General features: G+C 43.7%; 2 protein-coding genes across 2 annotated transcripts; one reads left to right on the top strand and one right to left on the bottom strand.

Annotated features, from left to right (window-relative positions):
• Positions 1 to 347: 347 nt before the first annotated feature.
• Positions 348 to 8795, top strand: ANKRD1 (ankyrin repeat domain 1). The gene is made up of 9 exons (XM_036385565.2): positions 348 to 380; positions 1558 to 1737; positions 3476 to 3613; positions 3703 to 3810; positions 4435 to 4533; positions 5578 to 5676; positions 5819 to 5917; positions 6619 to 6717; positions 7891 to 8795. The coding sequence occupies exons 1-9, from the start codon at positions 348 to 350 to the stop codon at positions 7999 to 8001; spliced, it is 966 nt and encodes a 321-aa protein (XP_036241458.2). The 3' UTR covers positions 8002 to 8795.
• A 1698-nt stretch (positions 8796 to 10493) lies between these two features.
• RPP30 (ribonuclease P/MRP subunit p30) lies at positions 10494 to 26899 on the bottom strand. Its single transcript, XM_036385566.2, has 11 exons — positions 26782 to 26899; positions 26025 to 26080; positions 25650 to 25706; positions 24860 to 24934; positions 24255 to 24326; positions 19638 to 19727; positions 17435 to 17551; positions 13954 to 13983; positions 13509 to 13546; positions 12302 to 12381; positions 10494 to 10942 (listed from the first exon to the last, which is right to left on the bottom strand). The coding sequence occupies exons 1-11, from the start codon at positions 26861 to 26863 to the stop codon at positions 10833 to 10835; spliced, it is 807 nt and encodes a 268-aa protein (XP_036241459.1). The 5' UTR covers positions 26864 to 26899; the 3' UTR covers positions 10494 to 10832.

The raw sequence follows: 26899 nt of genomic DNA, 5'->3' as shown, positions 1-26899 counted from the left end.
GGAGCCCAGCATGGCTGGCATTGCTGAGCAGTGCAGTCACTGCCACAGGAATGATGAGCTCACATTCCATTCTGATTCCCATGCTGTGTGGGGCTGTGGGGCTGCGCCCCTGTGGCCCCTCGCTGCCCGGACACCAGATCTGGCTCGTTAACGCGTCTGGAACGAGCCGGAGCCACCTCTCAGCTGGCAAGCACAAGGGCATACTTGGATTCCCAGGTTGGAAGATTATCTCATTCAGGCACAGTTCTCCCAAAGATATATAAGTGCAGTGAGCGTGGTGGTCCCTGAGAGCCCCAGCCCGGGGAGGTTTCAGCCACACAGGAGCACAGCCTCAGATCACAGCAAACATGACGACGATGATGATGAAAGTAGAAGAGCTGGTAGGTGCAACCTTCTTTCATTTACTCACAATGAATTATTTTCTAGACTGTCATTGGACCAGGCAGAGAAAGACAACCTTTGTGGATCACTGATTTAGCAGGATACCAGCACTGCTGTGCTCTAGGTGCAAACCCTTATATACTGTTTGTTATATTATTATATTTTCATTTTAAGTTTTCCTTGGGAAAGGGTCTCACCACAGATACAACTACACAGCTGTTTGGATTTGGCATCACAGCACAGTTCACCTGGAAAAGATCGACCAAAATTTAGCTACTTATTTGACTCTGTCCTTGATTTTCATTCATATATATTTTTAGAAGCCAGTAATCTTATGATCACACTAAGTAGTTCCTATATAATAAGGGACTGGGACAACATATTAATGCTTAGAAACTACAGTATTTTGTAACATTAAATTAGCAGCTTAATAATAGTATTGCTTTCTAATAGTAAACTAACAGTTCCTACAGCCACTGCTGTTCTTGATGTAAAAGTCTTTGAAAAATTAGGTCTAGACCACAAGTAATGGGACATTCCACTGTAGGATTCAGACTAAGAATGTCTGATCTGATGGAGAAACTGGGAAAACAGGAATGATTCAGTAAAACACTGCAGTTGTTTTGCCAGATGGTTTTCTTAAGATACAACTGCCCAAGTAGTTAATGATGTCTTAAATTCTTTAGTAAGGTTCTCACAGTTTCTTCTGCATTAGACTCTATAACAAATAGAATTTTACAAGGTAATCAAACAGAAAGGCAGTCTAGGCCACATGAACCACTCTCAAAATACACATCTGCCTCTACTAAGTTATCTCTTCATACACACTTAATTGGGCATCAGAAATATTTCTGAAAACTACTGAAAGCTGTGCTGCTGCACAGCACCACAAAGCTTCTGCCATTCTGCTGTAAGTGGGACATTGGTACTGACAGCAGTGGATAAAACCAGCCTTGAAATCCCTCAGCAACCCAATTTAACTGCTTGGGAGATGTGCCCCAGCCAGCTGTATCCCAGCTAAGCCAGGCACAGGCAGAATGGCCTGGCCTGGTTGTCATACACACTGAGAGAGGGTAGGAATGAGGTAAAAGCAGCCCTTAGCAATCTGTGTTTCCAGGTGGTGGCTACTGCAGTCAAGAATCCATGGATTATATTTTATCATGTTTTCATTTACAGGTGACTGGGAAGAAGGTGGATGATAAAGAGACTGGCAGCTTCCTCCCTGAGGACTTCAAAAATGGAGAGTATGAAGCTGCTGTAAGATTAGAGAAGCAGGAGGACCTAAAGACAATCCCTGAGCACTCACTGGCCCGAGGTGATCTGGATTATGAGAAGGAGAAAAAGCTAGAAGCAGAGGTAGGCTCTTGGGTTTTCTGCTTGGATTTTTATCCTCATGTATGCGTTTCCTGCTGCAGTCCTTGAAGTTCTGCCTCTCTCTCAGTTAGAAATACATGGTGAGCTAGAAAAACCCTTGGGAGACCACCATGAAAGGAGGTTGGTCCAAAGTCCACTGAAGACCATGGAGACCTGCTCACCTGTGTAGCCTGTGGGTGAGGGCAGTAACACTGAGACAGAACCTCAACCACCCCTACACTGCCTGCCTGAACCCCTGAGAGCTCCTGTGCCCAGGGGTCAGCTGCTGCTGGCTGTCAGTGGGGGGGAGCAATCAGAGCCAGGGAGACACCTCCAGCTGCACACCTAATGACTGCTACCAAAATAACTAACCCACCAATAACATGAAAATGTTCTTCTTATGAAAACAAGGCGTTACATTCACTAGCACATTTGGGGAGAACTGTTACAAATGAAACTCATACTGGTCCACAGAAAAGTACTAATTTCAATTCCTGGAGCATGACAATTTTCCCTAGATCCTTAAGAACTGATGTTTTTCCCCCCAGTAACAAAGTAGCTGTAATAGCTTTAATTTTTTTTTTCTTTGTGCATAAGCAATCAACTGGCCTAAAAATTTAAAGTGATTTGGAAATGATAAAGTTTAAGTAGCAGGGGATATAACACTGTTCTAAAACATGAGGAGTAAGAAAGTCAGTCTCAGAAACATTAGAATAAGAACTACTTCTTAAACTTCAACAGAGACATCATTACTGGCTACAGAGGTTTTTTTGAGTTCCTTCAAAGCAGGTTCCTAAGAACTTAGTGGGTTTCCAGTTATCCACAGTCAGCATAATTATTTTCCATTAGGCCAATGACCTGCAGACCAAACCACAAATGCAGAGAACAATAAAAAGAAGAGGTGGAAATAACTTGAATAAGAACACAGTTGACAAAACTGTATACCCTATGACCATATACCAGTGTATTCACCTTAATCACACCATGGGACAGAATCTGTCATCTGTGTTCACCCTGGGTTAGTCCCTGTTTGTGAATCTTCTGAAGCCAAAGACACCTTGTGGGATCTCAGTTCAGGAAACAACACCTGCCCTTGGTGTCAGCAGTGCCCCACACTCACTTCATGCCCAGATGCTTTTTACAAGCAGGTCTGGACAACTGCCCCATCAAGGAGACTGAGGACATTCTTTGTGGCTTCCCAAAATGTACAAACACTTGTGAACTGAAATGCTAAGATCATTCTAAACCTTGTTCTTCTCTTGAGGGTATGTTTTTAAGCAAAGAGAATTAAGTTCCAATAATTTAGGGGCTGCATCATTTTAAAAAAGTGACTAAAGAAAATCACTTGGTGGAAGTCAGTTGAAACTTCAGGAGCTTTCCAGCTTTCATAAGCTGCACACAAGATTTTTTTAAATTGTTGTGCCAGTAGTGGTAGTAGTAGCAGTGCTGCTCTGACTCCTGGCTTAAAATCATGTCACAACATACGGCTCAAGAAGAAGTTAGGAAGAGGTCTAATGGCATATGAAAAACTATAGATGAGGTAGAATTTCTTATGTAGTTAGCAACTTATTGCAACAGTCAATTAGTCCTATCTGAAAAAAAAAAATTAAAACAATTTATTTCAAAGTTCATCCAGTCTTACTTGAATTCAGCTGAATAGTATCACATTGCTGTCCTGCCACTCTGAAAGGGAAGAGGTGGTCACACAGCTCAACTTGCTGCTTTCCCTGATTTGTTCCAGCTGAAGAAGAAGAAGTTACAGGCCAGGTCAAAACTTGAAAATTTGGAGGATCTTGAAAAAATTATTGAGCTGAAGAAGAAGAAAAGATGCAAGAAAGTGAAAGTGCCTGTTTTAAAGAAACCTGAACCAGAAGTTATTGTAAGTTACTTCAAAGTAGCTTATTCTGGGAAAGTATTCATGGGGGTTTGTGCCACACACATTTATGTTCTCTATATTCTTTCCTTCAGACAGGACCTGTGGATATTCCAACATTCTTCAAAGCTGCACTGGAGAATAAGTTGCCAGTAATTGAAAAATACCTGTCAGACAAAGGGGATCCAAATGTCTGTGATAAGGTACAGTCTTCTTCCTAATACAAAGCCTGCTACAGAAGAGAACAAAAATAACTTTTCCCATGAGGTTTTGTAGATTCCACCCTCATGAGAGGCAAAAAAAGGTGGGGTAAAGTAAATAAATGCTGGCCGTTATGTACATCAAGTTTTCTAGTGGCCACTGAGACCCTTCAAAATCATATTACCTCAAAAGAGTCTGTATATTTAAAAGAAGGCTGTTGGTGCCCAGGAGAACCTGATTTTCTGTAAAATGTGATCTTCCAAAGCTATGGAAAAAGAGATGAGAAATTTTTCTGCAGAACAACAGAAATAAGTGGCTGCCCTCATACTCCATGATGCATGAGCTGCACTTTCAAAACACAGTGTGGCATGTTGGACTCAACAGGCATAATTTTAAATCTGGATACCACACTGCAGATACTTCCCCCATCCTTTAAAATGCTGGGTAGGCAGCTCTCAGCTATCAGGTTGCTATTAAAATTTAGCAGATTTCAGGTCTCAAAAGCTCTTTAAAAGGAACCAGCATGGAGTATGTATTTGCCATCATCCTAGGGAGGGCGGGAGAAGAGATTTAAAGATTTTTTGTGCCATATGTGATATCTAACTTTGCACTGCTTCAATTGCCAGTTCAAACGCACTGCGCTGCACAGGGCGTGCTCTGAAGGACATCTAGAGGTGGTGAAGAAGCTGGTGGAAGCTGGAGCCCAGCTTGAACAGAAAGACATGGTATGCACATCCACTCACACCTCTTCCCAAAAGCAGCTCATTGTTTTAGAGGTGCCAGAACCATTTATAGAAGTGCTTCTTACAGAGGAGTACTAAAAGGCCTTGCAACGTCCTTGAAGTTTATCCTTAAAATAACATTGTTGAGAAGAGGCTTCAGGAGGGAGTGTCTGCCTCCCTGTGCCAGAGTGGTTGTTGGAAATCACAGAAGCTCTGGCCAGCAGAGTGCCACAAGCAAGAAAGCCTGGGGTAGGGTAGGAGAGCTGAGGTCAGGCTCCCAGCCCAGCGCTGTCCCCACGCAGGTCCCCAGGCTCAGCAGGAACACCAGGATTTCAAAGCTGTGCCCGAGAGCTCCCTGCTCCTCTGCAATGCCAGCTCCAGGGGTCCTGAGCACCCACAGCTCCTGCAGGTGTTCCTTTGCTCCTCTGCCCTCTGCCCTTGGCTGCACTGCCAGCCTTGCTAACCCAGCCGGGGTCCCAGAGGGTGAGGAAGAGGAGGAATGACAGGCAGAGTGTGAGCATCAAGGGACTCCTTCCAGCACAGCTCAGGGCGGAGATGCTGAATCTTGTAGAGGACTTTGCGGACTTGCATAACATGGGGATTTATTTGTTTTTTAAAGAGAACTATTCTTTCCCTTGAGTTTAATTTTCTATGCATTTTAGAACCTAAAAAGCATTAAATAAAAAAATAACTAGCACATACCAGCCACATACCTGGCTAAAGGTAACTTCTAAGCTCAAGGAATAAACAAAACACATCCTCTTTCACAGCAGCATTGCCAAGATCTCTGTCTTTAGGAGTAATATGCAATGAATGTGAAGAGTGAGAAATTCACAATACTGCAGAAATTAGGGCAAAATAAGAAAAGCTGTTACTAGAAACAATTTTTTTTTTACTAGAAACTGTGATCACTGTGTGATCACAGTGAAGTGCTCTAGGTTAAATCACATAAAATTAATTTGGATTCATTTGGAAATTTGGTTAAAATAGCGTTTTTTTAATATAATGATGTATTAAAATACTTTAAATTTCTTTTTCCCATTAAAGCTTCATTCTACAGCTCTGCACTGGGCATGCCGGGGTGGAAATCTGGACGTTCTGAAATTCTTACTGGACAAAGGGATAAACATAAATGCAAGAGACAAGGTAAGTGCTTCTGGAACTCTGCAGCTTTTTAAATTGGAGACGAAAAGCTGGCCCTTACTCCCAGCAGCTAACTTCTGGCAGCTGTTTTTGAAGCAGCTTTCCCCTGTTCCATGCCACTGACCATCTCCTGCCCTGCCCGCAGCTGCTCAGCACGCCCTTGCACGTGGCCGTGCGGACAGGTCGCTACGACTGCGGGGAGCACCTCATCGCCTGCGAGGCGGATCTCAACGCCAGGGACCGGGTAAGCACCGCCAGCTCTGCCCCGCCACTCCGGCAGCGCCGCCTGCCCGCACAGCTGCCCGGCCCGGAGCGGCCCCAGCGGCCAGGGCAGTACCGGGAGCGGCCCCAGCGGGCCGGGGCTGGCCGGGATCGGCCAGGGCAGTACCGGGAGCGGCCCCAGCGGGCCGAGGCTGGCCGGGATCGGCCGGGGCAGTGCCGGGAGCGGCCCCAGCGGCCGGGACAGTGCCGGGAGCGGCCCCAGCGGGCCGGGGCAGTACCGGGAGCGGCCCCAGCGGGCCGGGGCAGTACCGGGAGCGGCCCCAGCGGCCAGGGCAGTACCGGGAGCGGCCCCAGCGGGCCGGGGCTGGCCGGGATCGGCCAGGGCAGTACCGGGAGCGGCCCCAGCGGCCAGGGCAGTACCGGGAGCGGCCCCAGCGGCCGGGACAGTGCCGGGATCGGCCCCAGCGGCCGGGGCTGGCCGGGAGCGGCCCCAGCGGCCGGGGCAGTACCGGGAGCGGCCCCAGCGGGCCGGGGCTGGCCGGGAGCGGCCCCAGCGGCCGGGACAGTGCCGGGATCGGTCCCAGCGGGCCGGGGCTGGCCGGGGCAGTACCGGGAGCGGCCCCAGCGGCCGGGACAGTACCGGGAGCGGCCCCAGCGGCCGGGGCTGACCGGCAGTGCCGGGACTGACTGAGGCTGCTCTGATGCCGTTCTCTGTCTCTCCAGGAAGGGGACACGCCAATGCACGACGCCGTGAGGCTGAACCGCTACAAAATCATCCGGCTTCTGATCCTGCACGGAGCGGATCTGACTCTAAAGAACTGCGTAAGTAACAGCACAAAATCCAAGTAATTTTAAAATAAATTTCCCACCACAGCAAGGTTTTGAGACCGGGAGAGACTATTTTGAACAAGTTTAATTCAATCACTTCAGAGCTAATTAAAGTAGAGCTGAGACAGGGAAAGGGTAACTTGGGGGAGGTCAGGGAAAAGAGGAAAACCCAGTACCTCTTTTAAAACCAGAACCCACTATCTGCTGCTTAGACAACATCACACCTTTCTATAATTTACTTTAATTACTCATATCATGAAAAGATGTAATAGACAGGACACTTACTCTGCACAGCTCCTGGGCTTCAACCACCACTGAGACAACAAGGAGTTTAGCTTGCAAGAGAAATCCTTTTGTTAAGCCCACAGGTGAGGACCAGCCCCAGCACTAGAGCTGGAGGACTGGCTGTTAGCCTTACAGCCGGCCAGCACATCCCTGTGGCTGAGCAGAGACAAGTCCCACACCTGGCTGTGCTCAGAGCCACTGCAGCAGCAGTAGCATTGCTTGAGCTCTGTGACCACTTATTAAAATACAGCATTTGACAGACCTTTTCTCCCAAATCCAAACCTAGCAGCAGTAGCATGGGTTTTACCATTGTCAGTCAAAACCCCAGGGGACAAGGAGGAAAACAGTCACTGGAGCACTCAGTACTCCCTACTCTCTGCCCACCTCCCTGAAGTGTGGCTGCTCCGGCATTATCCCTCATCAGAGTATGACAATTATGGAAGGTACAGCCCCAAAGGCCAGAGATTGCCCTCTCAGACATTGTCTGCACACAAAAGTTGGTCCTACTTAATTCCTGTGGCTCATACCATAGTTAAACTCTTATCTGAATTCTGCATTAAATGGAAGAGTGTCTTACTGAGATTGCACCTAAATATATTTCTAATCACTTGAAACTAAAAGGAAGACCTGCATGTTCTGCTGGTCACAGCCTTAGCCTAAGCCCACTGAAACCCAGGCAGTTTTCATCATGGGTCTGACCAGGACTGGGACTAGATTAGTGGAGCAGAAGTACTCTGATCACAGGGGTGCAAGAATAAGTCTAAGCCTGTGTGTGCAGAAGGGATTCACAACATGCAGATGCACTGAACAAGTATTTAGGAAAGAACAAGGACTTGGCCATCATTGGATAAAATTAAATATTTCTCTGTTTCTTTTAACCAGGAAGGGAAAACTCCCATGGATCTTGTCCTTCAGTGGCAGAATGGCACCAAAGAGATATTCAACAGCCTGAAAGATAATTCCAAGAAGAGTGCCCATCTAGGTAAATTCTGAAGAGAGAAACCAGACCACGCTCTTTTTGCTGCTTTGAAATGCTTCCCACAAACCTGGATGAAAATGTCCTTGAACATCTATTGAAAATATTTATGGCACTGGATTATTTGAGGTGCCTTCACTGAAACTGCAAGAAACCTGCAAAGAAATTATTTTAAAAGACAGGTTGAGTGTTAAAATTCCACTAGCTCTAAAATGGCTTTATTTATTTCTATTTATTATTTATTTATTTAAAAGTAATTTTTAATGATGTTATTTAAGCTTTTTTTATAGGTGCAATTGGTCTAAATGCAATTGTTGCCAGCAACATAAATCCTTTGGTCTTAAATGGCAGAATTTTCAACTGTAGTAGCAAGTTTTCTCAAGCCTTCCAATAGCTCTAAATAGCAAATACTTGCAACTGTTGCCTTGTCTCACTACTAAAATAACCTGTGAATTGAGTCGTGGTATGTGGAAGAGCACTGGAAGGAGGTGTACTGAGGTGCCAAGAGGATTTAATGAAGCAGTTGAGTAATGGTGTTTACACAGGGTTTGGCAATCGTGGTTGATAACGAGCTTGAGGACAGAGCTCCAACCACCATGAACCCCTTTGGACTGAAGGATTCAGATGTAATGTTGTGAAGGTGAGAGGAGACTGTATCAGGGAAATGAATTTTTTAAAAACTAGACTACTACAAAGTATGATGACAGAAGAATGCAAAATCAGATTATGTATATTTGTAAATTTGTACCGCTTTTTCTGTACATTTTGAACTGATCCATTTCAGAATAAATTAACTGAGTGGTTCTTTTTACTTGCTGGAGTGGTGAGCATGCATGGAGTAATTTTGTCTCTCTTTAAAGGAAGTTTACATCGTGTCTCCTGCAAAATTCTTACAAACTTAAAAGTCTCATCTGCCAAGAGCAGCCATCCCTTACACTCCCTCCTTGTCACTGTTAGATAAACCCCATCTCACTTATTTTGTTAAGTGGAGGCACATGTGAAAGCAGAATGACAGTATTTCAATGAGCTAGTAAAACAAAGTTATAGTTCCATTACTGAGTTTGATTTAAAAAATATCATCTCTTAGTTAGTCACTACTATGTGGAGCATGAGACAGCTCCAGTTATCCAAGTCAAGAGAGATGCCAAGTCCTGTTAGGAAAGGCAGGCACTTCTGCCTTTGCTTTAGCAGAAGCAGGACAACCTTCAGGGCTGCCAGCCAGGGCATGATGTCCCATGTCACAGAATCACAGAACAGTTTGGCCTGGAAGAGACTTCAAAGCTCATCTATTCCAACCCCTCTGCAATGAGCAGGGACCTTTTCAACACCATCAGGTTGCTCAGAGCCCTGTCCCACCTGGCCTTTAATGTTTCCAGGGCTAGGACATTTACCACCTCACTGGGCAACCTGTGCTGGTGTTTCATCACCCTCATTGTAAAAGACTTCTTTCTTGTATTCTAACTAAATCCATCCTTTTTTAGTTTAAACCCATTATCTTTTGTCCTATCACAACAGGCTCTGATGAATATCCTGGAGTAATCTTTCTTATAAGACCCTTTAAACACTGAAAGGCCCCAGTAAGGTGGTGCTGGAGCCTTCTACTCTCCAGCCTGAACAACCCCAGCTCTCTCAGTACTTCCACACAGAAATGCTCCATCCTTCTTCCCAGCTTTGTGGCCCTCTCTGGACACACTCTAACAGCTCCACATTCTTCCTGTGCTGAGGACACAGCACTCCAGGTGGGAGAGAGCAGAGCAGAGGGGTATTTACATGCTGCATTCAGTTCAATGCCTGATTATCCACTGGGTGGCCTGACAGACAAATATGTCAGAGGATCTCACACTACTTCACCAACCCATGTCAGCTGGCTTTATAGTCTGCTGACCAAAGCAATGTCCTGGGCAGTATCCTGAGGTGGAGTCAGAAGTAGGCAGCAATGAATAGCTTTTCCTGGAAAGCCAGTTTTGGAGTGAAGTTGCACAAAACCCAGAGGAGCAAGAAGAACCACCTATTCTGTCTGCAGGCACCTCTCCTAGACTGAGGCCAGCAGCTTCTCACAGGTGCTTTTCTCACACAAGCGCCGTAACTCACGAGTGCCACCCTGCCAGCCACAGGCCTGATGTGTGCACGCATCCTACTCCACAGAAATCACAGCTCACCTCCACCTGCTGCCCTTTGCTGCAAGCCACAACTTCCCTGCTTGTTTCTGCCCAATTACCTGCACACTGGCAGCAAGCCTGGCAAGAAACAGAAATGACATCAGTGCTGGCTAACTCAGTGCGTTCATCACCTAACTCAGCAGCAGTTCAATCATTCAGGCACCCAAGTGGCCACAACAATGTGCTTCAGAAAACTGGGGGAGAAGACACTTTATTAGATACAGTGCTTCAGGAGCTAATTGAAAAGTTTCTTCACAGGCCACTTGAAGGTAAACTTCATCTACAGGCTTGCAGCTGTAGAGAGATGTGTTTAAAACTTGAGAAACCAGAGGAGCTAGACTATGAAGGCATGTGTTCTTAGACATGTTTTTAATACAAAAGGAATGCACGTGTACAAGTAAAAACTTCCACGTTAGAAATGTTCTGTTGAGTTTGCATTAACTCCAGGACACCTAAGGGAGGGTGAAGAGTCAGTCTCCTGCCCTTGGCCAGAAGCCCAGCATGACCTTTCAGATGTGGTGAATACTATTCAGCAGTCTCATTCACACAGTTTTTCTCACTTGCATGCTGGAAGAATAATTCTTCTGCAGGCTGAGCAAGGTAATAAGGGAAAAATTAGGTTGGCTGGAGGAAGACTCAACACTGGGTAAAGACGAGATGGAGGCTTCTGTTGACAACTTGTTCAGTCCTCAAGCTTGAGTCTTAGCTTTTTTGCAGGCTGGCACTGCTGTTTCTTCCTCCTCAACCTTGCGAGGCTTCTTCACCGTGTACACCACGCCACAGGCACTCTTTCGAGTTTCTGGAATACACAAGCAGAAGCTGCAGTACCAGCACCTCAAATGCTGAAATAAAATGCATTTAAGGCATACTCAGTTCAGGTGTCCATGCCCCAACCCACAGCTGGACATGAGGAGCAGCCAGCCAGTCAGCACACACAGCAGGGAAGCAACCTGCAAGGGCAGGAGCTTGGGATTCACTGCATTACAGAGTGGAGAAAATACCGGGGCAAATACAATGGTGGGTGTAGAATTATAGCAAACCAAGGAACACCAAGGTCTGCAGGGGCTGAGGAGCTGCAGAGACACAAAACCATAGGAAACCAGGCTTAGTCAGTTCAATAATCACAGAAGGACACATTCTTGAAGCGCTGTCAAAAGCACTTCTGAGCCAAACATACTGTTCTTAAAAAAACACTAAAAAATGCATTCACATACCCCAGGATTCTTAGACTATGTGGGCACAATTGTATTGGCAGAGGATCCCCTACATACCAAGGAAGTATTTTATGGTATTCAAGAATTTTATTTACAAAACTCTCAACATTATAATGAAATACTGGTCAAATAACCTACTGAGCCCAATCCAATTTTGTAATTACTGGTGGGAAGCTTCTCTGCAAAATCTGAGTTAGAAGAGATTGCCTATTCCCTACAAATACTCTATTAGCAGAGAGGTTCTGCAAGAACCTTGAGAAAAATATATTGACTTATTCTGGGCTAGTATCCTCTCTGGGACAAGGGAAATGACAGTTGCTATTTAATTTCACAGATAAGATAGATGACAGGCTTGAGAAATCTCACATAAATTTGATAAACTCTGTATTTCTATGTAGATGAGCAGCAGGCCGGAGGAGAACCTGTTGATTTTGCCATGAGTTTGAAATGTTCCACACTGAAGAGTGAATCAGAAATAATCCACCTATTAAAGTATCAGAAAGGGACATGACTAAGCTGCTTCTGCACACATGCTGCAAAAAGGCAAATGCAAAACACATGCATACCCATTTTATGACGTCAATCACTGAGTTTTTGTGAGTGTCACCAAGATCAGCATTCAAACCTTTCCAAAATGGGGTAGTTTCACTATGAAGCACAGCAGCAGGTTCCTATTTTGGTTCAATCCTTTATGACTCATTAATCTGGTTGCATGAGTCCTCCAGCACAGACAGCGCCGCCAGTTCAGCCACTGATTTGCCAACATGGCAACGAGGGAAAATAAAACAGCCTTGCCACACAAGCTCCTCTTCATGCACTGGACAAAGAAGTAAAACCTGATCTGACTTGCTCTGTAAGGTCTCAGACCTTTTGGAGAATATGCATCCACAAGAACTCAGTTTAACAAACATACACATTATTTACAGGAGCTTCCAAGTGCTCACCTCCATGCAGCATGGTGGCTCTGCAGTTGGTGGACACAGCTGCCTTTGCTTCACCTTCTGACAGGCCAAACAGCAAACCTCTGTCACTGCTGCTCAGGATCAAACACACAGGAAGCAACACACACAACAGGGAAGGCTCTCTGCACGACAGGCTTGCTTACTCTACAAATAACTGGGAATTAGCAAAGCTGTAACTCAAAGTGACATTTTGCATAAGGTTACCCAGAAGCAGAAATGAGACACCCAACTCTCCTGGCTGCAGTTCCCCAGCAGCCCTCCTGGAAAGCTCCTGGCAATGTTGCTTCTTTCCAGACAAGAAGCTGTACTTTTGAAAATAAAAGTCTGTCAACACAGAAACATTTTAGATATGCATAATCAAGAAAAAAAATTACCCCTCAGAAAATTTCAGCTTTGGGGACAGGGCACTGTCTGATACATAAGCATTATGCTGAAGTTTCCAGCCACCTTTAGCAAGGATGATACCACCTTAGCTATGTTAATTTGGCTTGAACCTGACTGCTCATTTTAAGAGGGAAGAAAAAACATTGTGCAAAAAATCCTTCCAGGCCACACAGCCTCCCACATGGTTCTCATGACTCAGAGCATGCTCCTTCCCTTCCAGGGACAGGCCAAATATGTGCTTCAGGGGTGGGGAGAGTAACAAAAATGCATCTGAACTCCTAAAAGAAGGGAAGACAAGACACTCTCCTTTGTTTCTAGAACACAACAATGTTATTTAACATTACATGTATAACTAAGGACTGGAAAATCCAGAACAGAAGTAGTTACTGCTCAGATAGGAACTTCAAATTTTACATAAAACCAATTTTATAGCTTCTGCTACCAAAAATGTGACACTTTGGAGATACTAAGTAATAATTTCTCATATGGTTCATAGCGTCCTTAGATTTTTATGGGTTTTATTAATTTCTCCATTTACACCCACACAACATTAATGCACATCACAACAAAACATTCCTGGAGCTGAACACAAACATTGTTAGTTACAGTGACTTCTCATGCCACCCCATGACCAAGATCTGTTGCTCCTTCCACACACATTCAGAGCCCTGATTCACTGAATGGGTCACCAACAAGTACCACTGTATAAAGTTCAAGGACTGTAAAGGATGAAAAGAATTTCAAAACCACTTTGAACTTTCCAATGCTACTACTAACTGCTGCCTTGGACTTTGGGAAAGGATACAGATTAGCCACATCATAAGGACCTCGGAGCTCCAGAGGCTAAAACAAAACAAAGAAGTTTGGATATGTGAATGCCTGTGCTGTTAGGCTGACAGTGTGAGCAGGCAGGGCAAGGCTATCAGATAGGCAAGATTAAATGCTATATAATAGCAAGCTACTGAAGATAACAGTAAATCAAGCAAATACCAATATTTTGGCAGAGTGTCCATCTGGGACAAAACTGTCATGAAAAATACCACAGCAGCAGCAAAAAAATCCCCCAAAAACCAACAAAACAAAACAACTAACCAAAAAAAATAAGTCCCAAAACCCACAATACAATTCTTTGGCAATGGCAACCATATTTAAACATACATTTTTATATGTTTAATGTGTAATTAAAGCTGTATTTTCAGCCACAGATAAATTTCAAATTGTTCTGACTTTAAAAAAAATCTGGGACTTACCCTTTCAGCTGCACTAGATATAACTACGTTCTGGAAAACAAAAGAGTACAAACATTCATCTGTCAGACAGCACCAAGAAATGAAAAAAAATCAGCAAGATGCAAAAAAATTTTTTAGCATTAGCTAAGTTCAGGCTCAGAGCCCAATTAAACATCAGAGTATCTGATGCCCTCAGATGAACTCTGTCAGGGTGGGAATCTTAATTTGGGGACATGATAAACTTAGTTATTGCCCTGTCCCCTACACAGACAAGACACAGACACAAGCCCTCCCTTGCCATTACAAACCTCTCACAGTCAGATAAGAGATTAGTAAGCACATCTCATTTTAGAGTGACAGGCTAAGCAGTGTAAGTGTCCAGAGTGATGGCATTAAGCAATCACCTATCAGCCTGTATCTCTCATAGTGGACTTCAAAGTGCCCTTAAGGGTAAAGAAAAAAATGCAGAGCTGCAGGCACTGTGTTAAGAAGTGTGCCCTTTATTTACACCAGTTGAAAAAGGCCCCACATAAACAACAACTCACCCTGAGCTGTAACAGAAATAGATTTAGGAGCCCAGGATCCCCCAGAAGCAGCTTACAGATAGTGCCTTGAGACAGTTTGGTGCTCCCAGATTTTCAGGCTATGCTGTGGCAGTACCACTCATGCTAAGCATTCATGTTAGCCTTGACCATACCCACACTGGCTCAGGAAATGTATCTACACTTAGGAAATGGCAGCCACTTTGTGCCACACACTCCTCTCCCTTAACACTGGCACCCCTGTGAAAATCACCAGGCAGAGAAATCCTTCTCCCTTCTCTCCCAAAAGGTTTCTGCAAAACAGGCATGTGACTACACTGGGGCTGGCAGATCCCACAGCTCAGCTGCCACAGCTCTTCTGATGCTGAGCTCCAAGGATGTTCACCTATGGGGGGCCTGTTTAGCTCAGGTGCTAACTCTGCAGCAGCAAAATCTCCTTGCACCTTTAATTATACTGAATAAAAAAGGCCTTGGGAATTCCTGCTTGAGTGGGTGAGAATTAGAATTGTGCTGAGGCAGAGACAGACTTTCCCTCTCCGATGTCAGTACCACCAACACATCACCCATCTCTGGTTTCAGGGTGGGCTTTCCCCACACTGCTCTGCTTCCCCTGCCACCTCCTCAGCACAAAGAGCTGGGCAGGCACTGCAAGAAAATGCCCTGTGTGCAGCCAGAATTCAACAGCTGAAAGACCAGTGTAAAACTGACTGCATGTTCACAGTGTGCCAAAGGTTTCCTCATGTGCTGAGGAGAAGAGCATGGGACAGATGACTCTGCCTCACCACAAGGAAAGCCAGAAGCAGAAGCAATATATACATCAGAGTGACTTAACAGCACACATCCTGACAGAGCCCTAGGACATTGTTTTTTTCTGAATACTTCACCTTTAAAACGACTACACTATGGATCCCAAAGGTGCTTTTGGGCATAAGTGGTGCTGACTGCAAGAGTTTGCTGAGAAAATTCAAGTTTCCTGCTGCAAACTGTAGCAACTAATGCCTGTCACCCAGGCTCAGAGGAGCTCCCAGAGCAGCTGTATGAGCCATCTGAAGGCAGCACAGGACTGTGGATCACTGCTGTGCACTGGAGATACAGTGCTGTGGATCACTGCTGTGCACTGGAGATACGCCCTGCCTGGTTCAAAGGCTTTCACTAGGGGATGGGTAACATGGAGGAGGGACACAAGAGCAGATAAGAAAAGCACTGCTGGCAAGTGAAGAGCAGCAGGCAAAGGCAAATCCAAGGCAAGAGCTAAAGGCAAATCTAAAAGGCAAAACACTATCTCCCCAGGTAAAGCAGACAGCAGCTGTTCAGTACATTGCTCCAGGCAGCCTCCAACTCAGTTACCAAAACACAGGAGGTGAGGGACTGTGGCTATACACACCTTATGTCTGGCAAGGCAGGGGAGTTTCTCCTTCATTCCCTGCACATTTTAATATTTTAAAGACACTGCTCAATGCCAGCTCTGATATCACAAGTAAATTTCTGAAGGTTTCTCTGCCCTGCTATAATAGAGGAGGAATAAAAGTATCCAAAAGCTACTATGGGTTGAGCAACTACACGTTACAGAACAGAAGCAGCCTATGGACCAGCCATCCCATGTTTCATTGAAACAAAGGCCTCTACCTCACTGACAGAGCAAACTCTCAGTAAGGGAGAGTTGGTCCACAGCCTACTGAGTCTGGAGGCAAAGAACAAAGACAAGCTAGCAGTCCTCTTCCAGTGCCTGACAACAACTTGTCTGTGCAGCTCCAGCTGATTTACCTTCCAGTCACAGATGAAACCCTGACTGACAGATGCAGAGTGAAAGGGCACCGTGCATAGACTGAACATCTCGCTTGCCCTATCCATGATACCAACACAGCTGGTGCTCTCCAGTTCATCAACGAGCACATGAGAAGCACATCCTGAACTGCACAGAGGAAAGAGGAACAATATCAAAAAGGGAATTCCAGAGGAAAGTGGTCTGGTGTGTATAGAAGTCATGTCCAAGTCAGTACTTCATGTCATCACCTGCCAGAGCTGGGCTTCTCAGGACAGGCTGTGCAAACACTCTTCTGTAGCACCAAGGAAATTAATCTGTTTGACCCACCCTACTGTTCTATAAAAGCTGCCATGCTTGAGGAGAACTGAGGTAATGAGGGATCTACTTTTAATTTACCTTCCAAGCTCTACATCCCACTTCAGATTTTCAAATCCAGCTTCTCTGACTAGCTACATGTGGCAGAGGCCATTTGCAATACAGAAGAGGGAGCTACAATTTCTGTTAAATTTGATATGACCCCCTATTAAAAAACATGGCATGAGAGGACACAGCATAAAACAGCTTAACCTGGTAGCCTGGGAGGAGGTAAGTTATGACAGCAATGTGTTACAGGCATCTCAAAGTTACTTCTTCCTTGGGTTTCAGTAGCATGGAAGAATGCAGCTCATCTGACTGCAGCAAAGCCTTGGCTGACAGCCAGCTAGCTGTGTGGTCTATTTTGGACACAGAGAATTTACTTGTTAACAAAACAAGATTTCTACTTTTTTTAAAAATTGTTTTTTAGCCCCCATATTCAAATTAGGCAGTCAAAAGAGCTTTTGGTTAATGAGAAATATGAAGTGGAAGATTTTAAAGAAATAAATGAATTTCAGTTCTAGTGCAAACCTTAGATGTCTGGCACTTTAATCTCCCTCCATCCCCTCCCACTTTTGTTTTTGGGAATTGCATACCATAACAACACATGGGTTGTTCTGGAAAAAGAATCTAACAGCTTGATAGCTTAAGAAGAAAGCATGCAGTGGTGCAAGATTGGAAGTATCTGGAGCTACAATGATTGTGTCCTTGTGTTAGTAGGCCAAGATTTAGTCACAGCTTCAGATGTCCCAGCATCAAATTCATTTAAAATGGCTCAGTCTGTACAACTCCAGAAAAATTTGAACTGATTTAATTACCTTGTTTTCACTTGAGAGCTTACCTTTCCTTTGCAGATCTGCATCAGGCTGATGGCATTTGAAATTGTGTATCTTCTCATAGTAGAGTCTTTGATGGCAGGTGTGTAAAGAAGTTCAAAGTAGATGCCTCGATCTATTGCCTTCACATGAAAGAGAGTGATCAAAAATCAAAAGGAGAGAAGCCTAACAATCTAACAACTGCTGTCTGCTATTGATGCAGCTTACTCTCACTTTAACTGTGTCACATACAAAAAAAAAATTGTTCCAGTAAGAGCACAGCATAGCATGAAAGGCGAGTGGGGGAAGGCTTCACTGTACACCAGATACGTGTGCATAAATCTTGGACAGATAAATGAGGTTTAACAAACAAGTACCAACCACTTATTTGCTGTAATTGGCTATCACTACTATATACACACAATCAGAGTCAAGGAGACAGATAACCATTGCTGGTAATCTGCTGTCTTGAAACTTTGAGGACCCAAGTCCTCTAGTCCCACACCCTACTGTAAGAAAGATCATCACTTCCCTCAGCAGCCATGCATTGCAGATGAAGAATTCCTCCTTGCACAAAAGCAGCAACGAGGACCCTTCTCCTGTCTCACAGCATACTCTGGTGTTTGTGACAATGTTAGAAAACATTGAGTCAGAGAAGAGGTTTCAAATAGTAACACTGGTTATGTTTTCAGCTGCTTTGACATCCTTTGCTGTCACAGTGCCTCACCAAAAGCCCAGTATTCTTGTTTTTGCAAAGACAGAAAGGTTAAGCAACTTGCACACAGTGTGCTAGCAATAAAGACACAATGTAAGGCCAGGAGTTCTTTTTTCCATGGCAATCCTACATTTGCCTGAAATGATACTCTGCTCTTACACAAATATTATTAAAATAGGCTACAATGGTAATACTGTAAGAGAGTCCATTAACTGAATACAGCTGGAATTAATCCAGCTCCCACCCATGCATGACCTCTGTATGCAGCACAACAGAAGCTGTACATGCATCAAATGTTTTACATAGATCTGGCCTGATAACTGCAAACAAGAGAAGCCTGAATTTAACAAAACCAAACAGGTGATGGCAATACACCAATTTCCAGTCAAGGTGGTTTTTAACCTCATCCCTACCACTTCAGCTGCCTGCCAATCTGTCTGGCACTGTAACAACCAAAACTGACTGCCCCAGGATGCACAGACCAGGCCAACAGACAGACTGCCTTGAGGCTGGGAGTGTGGAAGATGAGAGGTAGCTTGCAAGGAAAATGTCTCCCAACACAGGGCTCTAAGAGCCACACAGATCCTTACCTGGGCCACCTGCTGCACTTTTAGACAGCTAGGGTACTTTCATACAGTGTTTCATACAAAATTGTTATTCCAAGTGGAATGTTGAAATCCTCAGTTTACCATAAATGCCAGTGTATTATTGCTATTCTGTCTCAGAATTAATTCTAGTTAAATTTGAATTTTTATTCTAGGTCAAACTTTATAAGAAAAGGAAGTAGGATTACTAGCCAATTCCAAATTTAAAATTTTGAGAACTAAGTTCTACATCAGCCAAGAATGCCCATGTGGAATGAACCTTTACATATACTCAGAGGAGAAAACAAGTTCCCATAAGAGCACATCCAGATTAGGTTTTCTGGCAAACTACCAACAGCAGGCAGAACTATATTTGATCCACACTGATAGCCATCTTGGGTCCCACAGCATATATTTAGCAATGCTACATTGGGTTCATTTACCAAGACATTCTTTTGTCCAAGTATGGATTCAATACAGTTGTCTTTCAAGTAACCAGCATAACATCCTTCTCCTAAATTAACACTGCCATTCACATTTCCTGTCTTTTAAATCAAAGAGCTGTTTATCTGTTTTGACACAGCTGTACCATTTCTGGTTTGGGAAGCAGCTTTGTCAGCACTCACACCATATCTCCCTGCTTAGCAGCACAGTGGCCTGAAGGCTCTGTTTCCACTCCTTGGGAACACCACTTCTGCCTTCTTAAGTGGGGGACAGGAGGAGAAAAAGAAAGAACATACATCAATGTGTATTAAGTGCTGCAGTGGAGGCCCTGAAGTGAAGGACATTTGAAACAAAACTATACATTATGCAAGAAAATAAAAGAACCACTTGGATAGGAATGGTGGGTGGAAAGCAGTAGGAATTCGACTCAGATTTTGTATTTAATGTCAGTCTAACAGCAAGAATACAATTTAGATGTAAATTTACCATATTCACAGGGGGCCTTCGGAAGTAGAATGGCAGCTTTTCTGTTACATTTATGCAGACCAGATCCACATCTAGTGTTGTGCAAGCAATCTGCAGCAAAGAAATAGGAACAGATTATTAGATATGCCAAAAAATACATAACCAACTTAAGGTGCACTAATATTCTCCTTCATTTCTTAAAGCAACAAATGCCTCTCCAGGGTGAGATCAATTTTAAAATTAAGAAGTACTATGCATTGCAGATAGGCCAATACAACAGCAGCATTTGCGACTTCAAACCCAAGTCTTCCCTTTCTTACAGAACTAATTTTACAATAAAATAATGGTCAACCCCAAAGCAGTACTTACTTTGTTTTTATCTGACAGAGGACACGCAGAAGCAATGTTGGCTTTTGACAAAACAACTCACAGATAATAAAGACCAACCCCAGTTTAGAAAGGGAAGAGCCCAGAACTGCCCCTTGTCCCATCATGCTCTGCTTCCAGTGCAGCACCTGTTTGTTTTCAGGATTAATTTCTTTTACCAGCATGGTAAAATAGAGAAAAAAGAGAATAGAGAAAAGCATGAAAAAGCACTCCCTTTCCTGGCTGAGTGCAGCTCCTCCTGACAGCCACACCTCTGGCAGAGTCTGGAGGCAGCACTGAAGGCTGCAGTTTAAGAATTTAGCTTTGAATTCACACCACAATTTACAGGTTGTATTAAGAGACAGAGGAAAGGAACAAGGGGCAGAGGCTCCTCACACTGAGATACAGGGAAAATTAAGGGGACCTAAAAGGGAGTCCTTGATTAATCTCATGCACCCAAGGTAGGAATTGTGTATGCCTACTCTGAAAGGATGATTGCACAGGGCCAGACTAACATCTGTAAGCAGTGTTGTAACAAAGAAGGTAAGACAGGATGGAGAAGTTGAAAAGGAATTTTCTGTGGGTAGGGGAACTCTCTGCACTCAGAAACATGGCAGCAACTGCTCCAAATACACCTGGGCCAGGTGCCAACCATTCATCCCTCCTCCCACTGGCACAAAAGCAGTAGGGGCTGTGAGGAGCCCCAGGGGAAGGGCTGCTCTAACACAAGGCACACTGCTGCTTGGCAAACTGGTCTTCTACCAGTTTGTTCACATGGAATTTGGATGGAGATGAGAGCAGAGGCCCAGCTTTAGGAATGTTTCTTAGCTGTTGATAGCACTCTCTCCTAGACAAGACAGCCACAGTACACATGCAGGCAAACCACAACATTTTTGAAGTTGAAATGTCTCTGCCAGAACATTCAGACTAAACTTTTTCTTCATGCCCTACCTTTATCTTTATCCTCCAATAGGCAGGACATGGGCTGCCTGTGGAATCTATGGCATAGAATTAGATTTGCAAGAGGAAGTTCAGCCCTACTACAGTCAGCTTCCCTCCTTTTCTTACATGAGGTACAAACTACTACACAGAGGTGATTTATGGGAACATGCACAGAACAAATAGCTCTGAATCATGCCCTAGGAAATATGTCAGTGAGGTCATAAAAAATTCAGGAAGAGATTATGGCAAAAATTAAGGGAAGTGAGAATAGACATCTGACACATGCAAGTTGTCCTATTTGATGAGAAATCAAGCCTTCCAGAAACACTGGAAAACTCTTTACCATTTTGCAAATTTAGCACAGGGGCACAGGGAGTGACTCAAAAGCCAGGATATCTACAGGATTCCAGTGACATGAACATGTCAGAAAATATGGAAACCAAGGAAAAACAAACTCCGAGTCTTATTCCTCACATAAGAGGAATTCCTGCACTGTATGAAAAACTGGAGAGCAGATTTCTCCAAGAACTCTAATGTTCAGCCTAGCTCTGGCTCCCAAACAAATCAAATATGCAGTCAAGCTAAGGCTACCCTGGCTGCTGAAAAGATCTGAAGTGCAACGACTTCATCCAGAAAATGACGTGCAGCAAGTTGCACAGCCCAGCAACTGCCTGGCAGCACTGTGGGCAAGAGCCCCATCTGCTGGGAGAACCCCAGCAGCCGTTAATAAATACATCTGCCCCTGTCTGGGCACTCTGAAGCAAGCTCTGGCAAACTTTTAGGAATAAACATTAAAATTTGACTTTGCACTACATCTTCAGGCGTACATAGGTAGGTTTTTTTTAGATACTAGTGATGTGCTAAGTGCTTACAAACAGCAGACAGAGCTAACTAAAACAATCATTAAAACAATCAGAAATCTTAGAAAGCAAAAAGCAGCAAGTACTCTATTACCTGCATGGAGTGGGCATTCCTGCTGCAGGCCAAAACAATCTTTTTGGGAGATTTAAACAAGGAGCCCATTCTACAATTCACAAATGTGGCTTCCTCATCCCCTTAAGGACATAAATTATTTGAAGAATTTGAGCACATCTTTCAGTACATATCACTGCCACACTCAGCCACAAAAGAACTTCCCTGGCTTGTGACAAAAGGGCACAGACTAGTTTTTGGGCCATGCTAAAATTGGAGTACACCTCCAATGGTCATGTAATTTTTTCACAAAAACATGAAAAATCTTGTTCTATGGAGAAAATACAAGTGCCAAATTGTTGGTGAGAAAGATGATGCTCTTGAGCTCATGCTGAGTTACCAAAAGCCAATAGGAAGTTAATTTGTCATGCAAGACCCACTCTTGAAGGCTTTATTCTTAATAAAGAAATATCCATGAGTTGTAAGAGGCAAACTGTATGTGCTGAAACCACGTGTGTAAAGTCCCTTTCACCTGTGTGATACCTCTGTGAAACTGAATCAGCTCTCCACAGCGAGACATTCTAAAATCTCTAAACAAAAGGCAGCCATACAAACCTGCCTTGAATGTGAAGGATGAATGAAGTCTTTCACCTCATGCACTTTGCAGGAAACACGCCTGGGTTCCCTCCCCAGCTCAAAGTGCTGCTAGCATGGAAGCAATGGAGGTAATCTCACTGAAAATCCTGCTTCTTTCCTCACAGCCTGTCCATCACCTGCCAGAGCGTCAGCTTAGCCAAGCACTGTGTGCACTGGCCTGCCGGAGCACAGCACCCGCTCTGCGCTGGCACAACTCTGCGTGGCTGCCTGCCTGCTGAATCACTCTGGGAAAGGGCATCTGCCTGGAAAAGAACTTGGCAAAACCTCTGGTTACTGCTCAGCCAAAAGCAGGCTCCTCCAAGCAAACTGCCATGCAGCTGAGAAGCAAAGCAGACAGGGACCTGCAGAAATGAGTGGCTGCTTAAACACTGCCACAGCTGGATGTGCAACTGCAGCAGGAGGAGTGATATGGCTGAAAATAAACACTAATAACCCTTAAGTGAGAGAATACCCTTTTCCCAAAAAAACAACACAGCACACCCCAGCTGATCACCTATTTTCAGGTGCTTGTTTAAGCACATGATAAACTGAGCTCACTTGAGAAATGAGATTTTACACTATTGCCAGAGATCAAAAGAAAGAGGTGGAGGGTGGCCAGCAAAAAATATTTTAAACCATTTGCCTCTGTGACACCCTGAAGAGTCCTAAAATCTTTTAAGGGAAATAAAATTCAGAAATTTGTTTCATTTTGCTGTAACTCTTATAATTAATGTTTGAATTCTGCTGAAAAATTCTCTAAAGTTCATATTCTTTGACAGCCTCCTGCTTTGTAGTTTACTTGGACAAGACTTGAAATAGGAGGAGAAATACTGTAGAAAAACAAAACAGAATAATACAATTTTAATGTGGCAAAACAGGTACTCAGCAGTACTAGAAAGTGGCTTTAAGTTATTAAAAAAAAAAAAAAACAACCACCAGACTCAGTTTTAAACTGAGAAGCTCCCTTTGAAAGTAAATTCTTCAAAGAAACTCACTTCTTTTTTTGCTGTCCCTGTCCCTCCTTCACACTGCTTTAAACTGCATGCCTGCCTGCCAAGGCTAACAGAGATGGAACACTTCCACCTACTCACCCAATTCAGACTTAATATTTACAAGCTTACTACAGGATGGACATCAAGTTTTGGGTTTTGTAAGAAAAATTGTGACAAAAACATTACTTTTTTCAAGGTGCTCCACCCAATCAGAACATCAACAGCTGTTATCAAGTATTTGAGAACAATTTTAATAAAATATGAAGGAAATGGAGGTGAACAGCCATCAGGTAACTCACAGAACCACATTAGTTCCACTTTAAAATCCTCCCTAGCATTTTTGCAATCAGGAGTAACTAGTTCTAACAGAAGATCACAAGTGCATTGTGATGGGAAGTTGTCAAGAGTTTGAGAAGTTAAAGCTGAAGACAGAAGTTTTCTACATGATGATAGTACACATATATTGGAGGAAAAAAAAGGATGTTTTCTCTCCTCACTATAGTACAAGGCACATAAAGGCGACCACAGTGCAGGGCATACAAGCCCTTTCATCAGGTAGACAAGGAAAATGTTTCAGACTTTAACCTGTCACCTCAGGGTCCTGCAGCCTCCTGCAAATCCTCCCAAACCCCTCAGCCCATCAACTGCCCTGGCAGCCTGGATTGTTTGATTAACTCCAAGAGGTCTTTATAAAATGTGAAATAAAATCAAAACAAAATCATGTACTTAAATTAGCACAAGGCACTAAAGGCTACTGAATGAGCATGACTGATGAGACGATTGTACTTACATGGAACAGTTTCTCAGTTTTTGGAAATACTGCTATGATGTCATATAACCTTATGTTTGCAGATGTTGATCTCTATAAAAGGAGCAAACAATTACTACTTTGAATTCTGATAGATGACAAAGCCACGCACAATGATTACAACCAAAAAATAAAGAAAAAAAAAACCCTTTTTCCCTGTCAAGTACTAAAACAAAGCCAATAATCATCCAATTACACAGCAGCTTTCTACAATGAAGTCATTCATTCTCAATTGGAGGCTTGTCCCACCAATTTACTAAGACACTTTTTGCTTTGATCTTGTAGTACAAAAACATAACCAGATGCAAGGGTTGCTCTTGGTCTTCTAGTTCATGCACAGAAGTCCAGAAACCAAGGAACAGAACTGTTGTTCCCTAATGATCACAAATGATCAACAGAAGCCATATACGCTCTTGTAAGTCTGCATCTCCTCATGATCACATTACTTGTTAGAGATGCAATCTCAGAAACCACAGCTGAGTGCCCTATAAATTCCAGAATCTTGTCCCCATAGAACTTCCAAAGTTTCATTCATTCATTGAGAAAAGGAAATAAAAGTTTCAAAATTCCTTGTTGAGTATACTTACCAAGAGATTACAGTGGGAAGGATCAGAAACAACAAGTGTTAGCCGGGTCAAGACTTTAACTCTTTTAGATGTCCCCTACAGAAAAAAGAGTAATATAAGAAAAATTAATAACCCAAAGGAAAAATTTGTGGTAATTTCCACCCAGTCTGCTATAAAAATAAAATGGTGTCATGCTTATAGTCTTGTTATACTCATTTTCTTAAGTCTGAATTACACTTCCCTAATTTACATTATCTCTTTGATATTATACCTGTTCTTACAAAAAATGATTTACTGTGTCTCTCTGGGGAAAGATGAATAGAAAGAAAAAAAAAAAAAACAAAAAAAAACAAAAAAAAAAAACAAAAAAACCATGCAGAAAAATTGAGTATGTTTTGCTATGATTCCCCAGGCAGGCCACAACTCCAAGGAAAAGCAGTTCTTGAATTAATCAATGTCAGTGACCCAAAACACATTATTGTACTTCTTTATATTCAAATTTTGCTCCATCAAAACCACAAAATTATTTTCAAAACTTAAATTTCAAGAACTGTACTGTGATTATTCAACTACAAGCAGATTCAAAATTCACACAAAGCAACTTCTTTAATAATTTCAAAAATAATGAATAGAGCCTACTCTGATGCGAGTTTACTATTCTTCCAATGCTTGGAGTTTGAACCATGAAATAATGGACAAATTTTTCTTTTTTGATTAACACCTCATACACAAAATCACATATACAAACATACAAAGATAAAAAAGGGTAACTCAGAATAACAGTGTATCTATAGAATGTAACTAGACATACTTGTACAATAGGTAAAGATGGAAACAACTCTGAAGGGGATACTGGCTTCATGATTTCCTTGAAAGAGAACAGAACAAAGTTATTAAAAATGTCATGGATTATGTTTACATGTAAACAAAAACTGTGTTCTAATCTTAAGAATAAATTTACTACACTAAGAAAACTATTTTTGTGAGACAGTACATGAACCATATTAAAAATTAATCCAAAGGCAGTTCTCCTGAAATATAAAATGGGAGTTTTGTTACAAATAAAGAGATTTGTGCTTGTGTCTAGATGTGCATTCTGCAGCTAAAGTTATCTGGAAACATGCAATAAGGCAGCAGATTTACTAAAGAAAACATAGTAAGAACAAAAAATCCCAAGAAAAATTACCTGTTTCTTTTCTTTAAAGTCAATGACATGATTAAGTGCAACTACAGAATATCCCACTGAAAAACACACAGTAAAAATTTGGTTAAAATATAGTAAAAACAATTCCAATGAGAAAACTGTAAAATACTCATTACTTAAATGTCCTAAAGTTAATAATCACGTACAAGTTTAGATTTCACAATATTTTTTAAGACAACTGGTTCACCCAAAAAGTGCTTTGAAATAGAAAAAAAAAAAAATCTGGTTCCCAGGTCTGGTTCCCAGGCTCCTGGGAGGATGACAGACTTGGCAGGGGCATTCAAACCTCCCGCCCCAAACACCGCACGGGCAGCACGCGGCTGTGCAACAGCTCCGCAGGAAAAGAGCCGGGCCCTACCAAACTGCAGGCGGAAAAACTTGTGCACGTAGGGACAAAACCAACTGTGGCACTGGGACAAGCAGGCAGAGACAGAGCTGCAAGGCGCAGCAGGAGCTTCCCCTGCGGCCCCGTCCCGGGCATAGGCAGCCCTGGGCACTGAGCTGGCAAAGAGCCGCGGGCTGAGCGGAGCGGCGCCGAGGGAAACGGAGGGAAGGGAAGGCTCATCCCGGGGAGTCCGGCTGTGCCACGCCAGCCCGCAGGCTCCGGCAGTGCCTGCCGAGCCAGGGGAGCCGCCGCTCGCGTCCCGCTGCCATCCTGGCCGGGGCCGGCCGCGCTCCCCAGCTCGGCCCCACCGAGCTCCGAGCCGGCCCCGCCGCCCGCCCCGCTCGCAGGACTCACGGTGCGCCGCGGCCTCCAGCAGGCTCTGCAGGGACTTCTTGTCCGCTCCCTGCGGCAGGTTCAGGTCGGCGAAGCCGGCCATGCTCCCGGCGCGGCGGGCGGGCCCAGGCCGGGCACG

The sequence above is a fragment of the Molothrus ater genome, chromosome 8 (genome assembly GCF_012460135.2).
Source record: "Molothrus ater isolate BHLD 08-10-18 breed brown headed cowbird chromosome 8, BPBGC_Mater_1.1, whole genome shotgun sequence".
NCBI classification, from domain to species: Eukaryota; Metazoa; Chordata; class Aves; order Passeriformes; family Icteridae; genus Molothrus; species Molothrus ater.
This window is presented reverse-complemented; position numbering and strand designations above follow the sequence as displayed.

Coding starts and splice junctions, on each gene's coding strand:
- ANKRD1 (XM_036385565.2), top strand. CDS start 348: ATGACGACGATGATGATGAAAGTAGAAGAGCTG. Junction 3,811..4,434: donor ATCCAAATGTCTGTGATAAG/GTACAGTCTTCT, acceptor TTCAATTGCCAG/TTCAAACGCACTGCGCTGCA. Junction 6,718..7,890: donor ATCTGACTCTAAAGAACTGC/GTAAGTAACAGC, acceptor TCTTTTAACCAG/GAAGGGAAAACTCCCATGGA.
- RPP30 (XM_036385566.2), bottom strand. CDS start 26,863: ATGGCCGGCTTCGCCGACCTGAACCTGCCGCAGGGAGCGGACAAGAAG. Junction 17,552..19,637: donor GAAGGCCCCCTGTGAATATG/GTAAATTTACAT, acceptor TTTCATGTGAAG/GCAATAGATCGAGGCATCTA. Junction 10,943..12,301: donor AGCCACCATGCTGCATGGAG/GTGAGCACTTGG, acceptor TGTGTATTCCAG/AAACTCGAAAGAGTGCCTGT.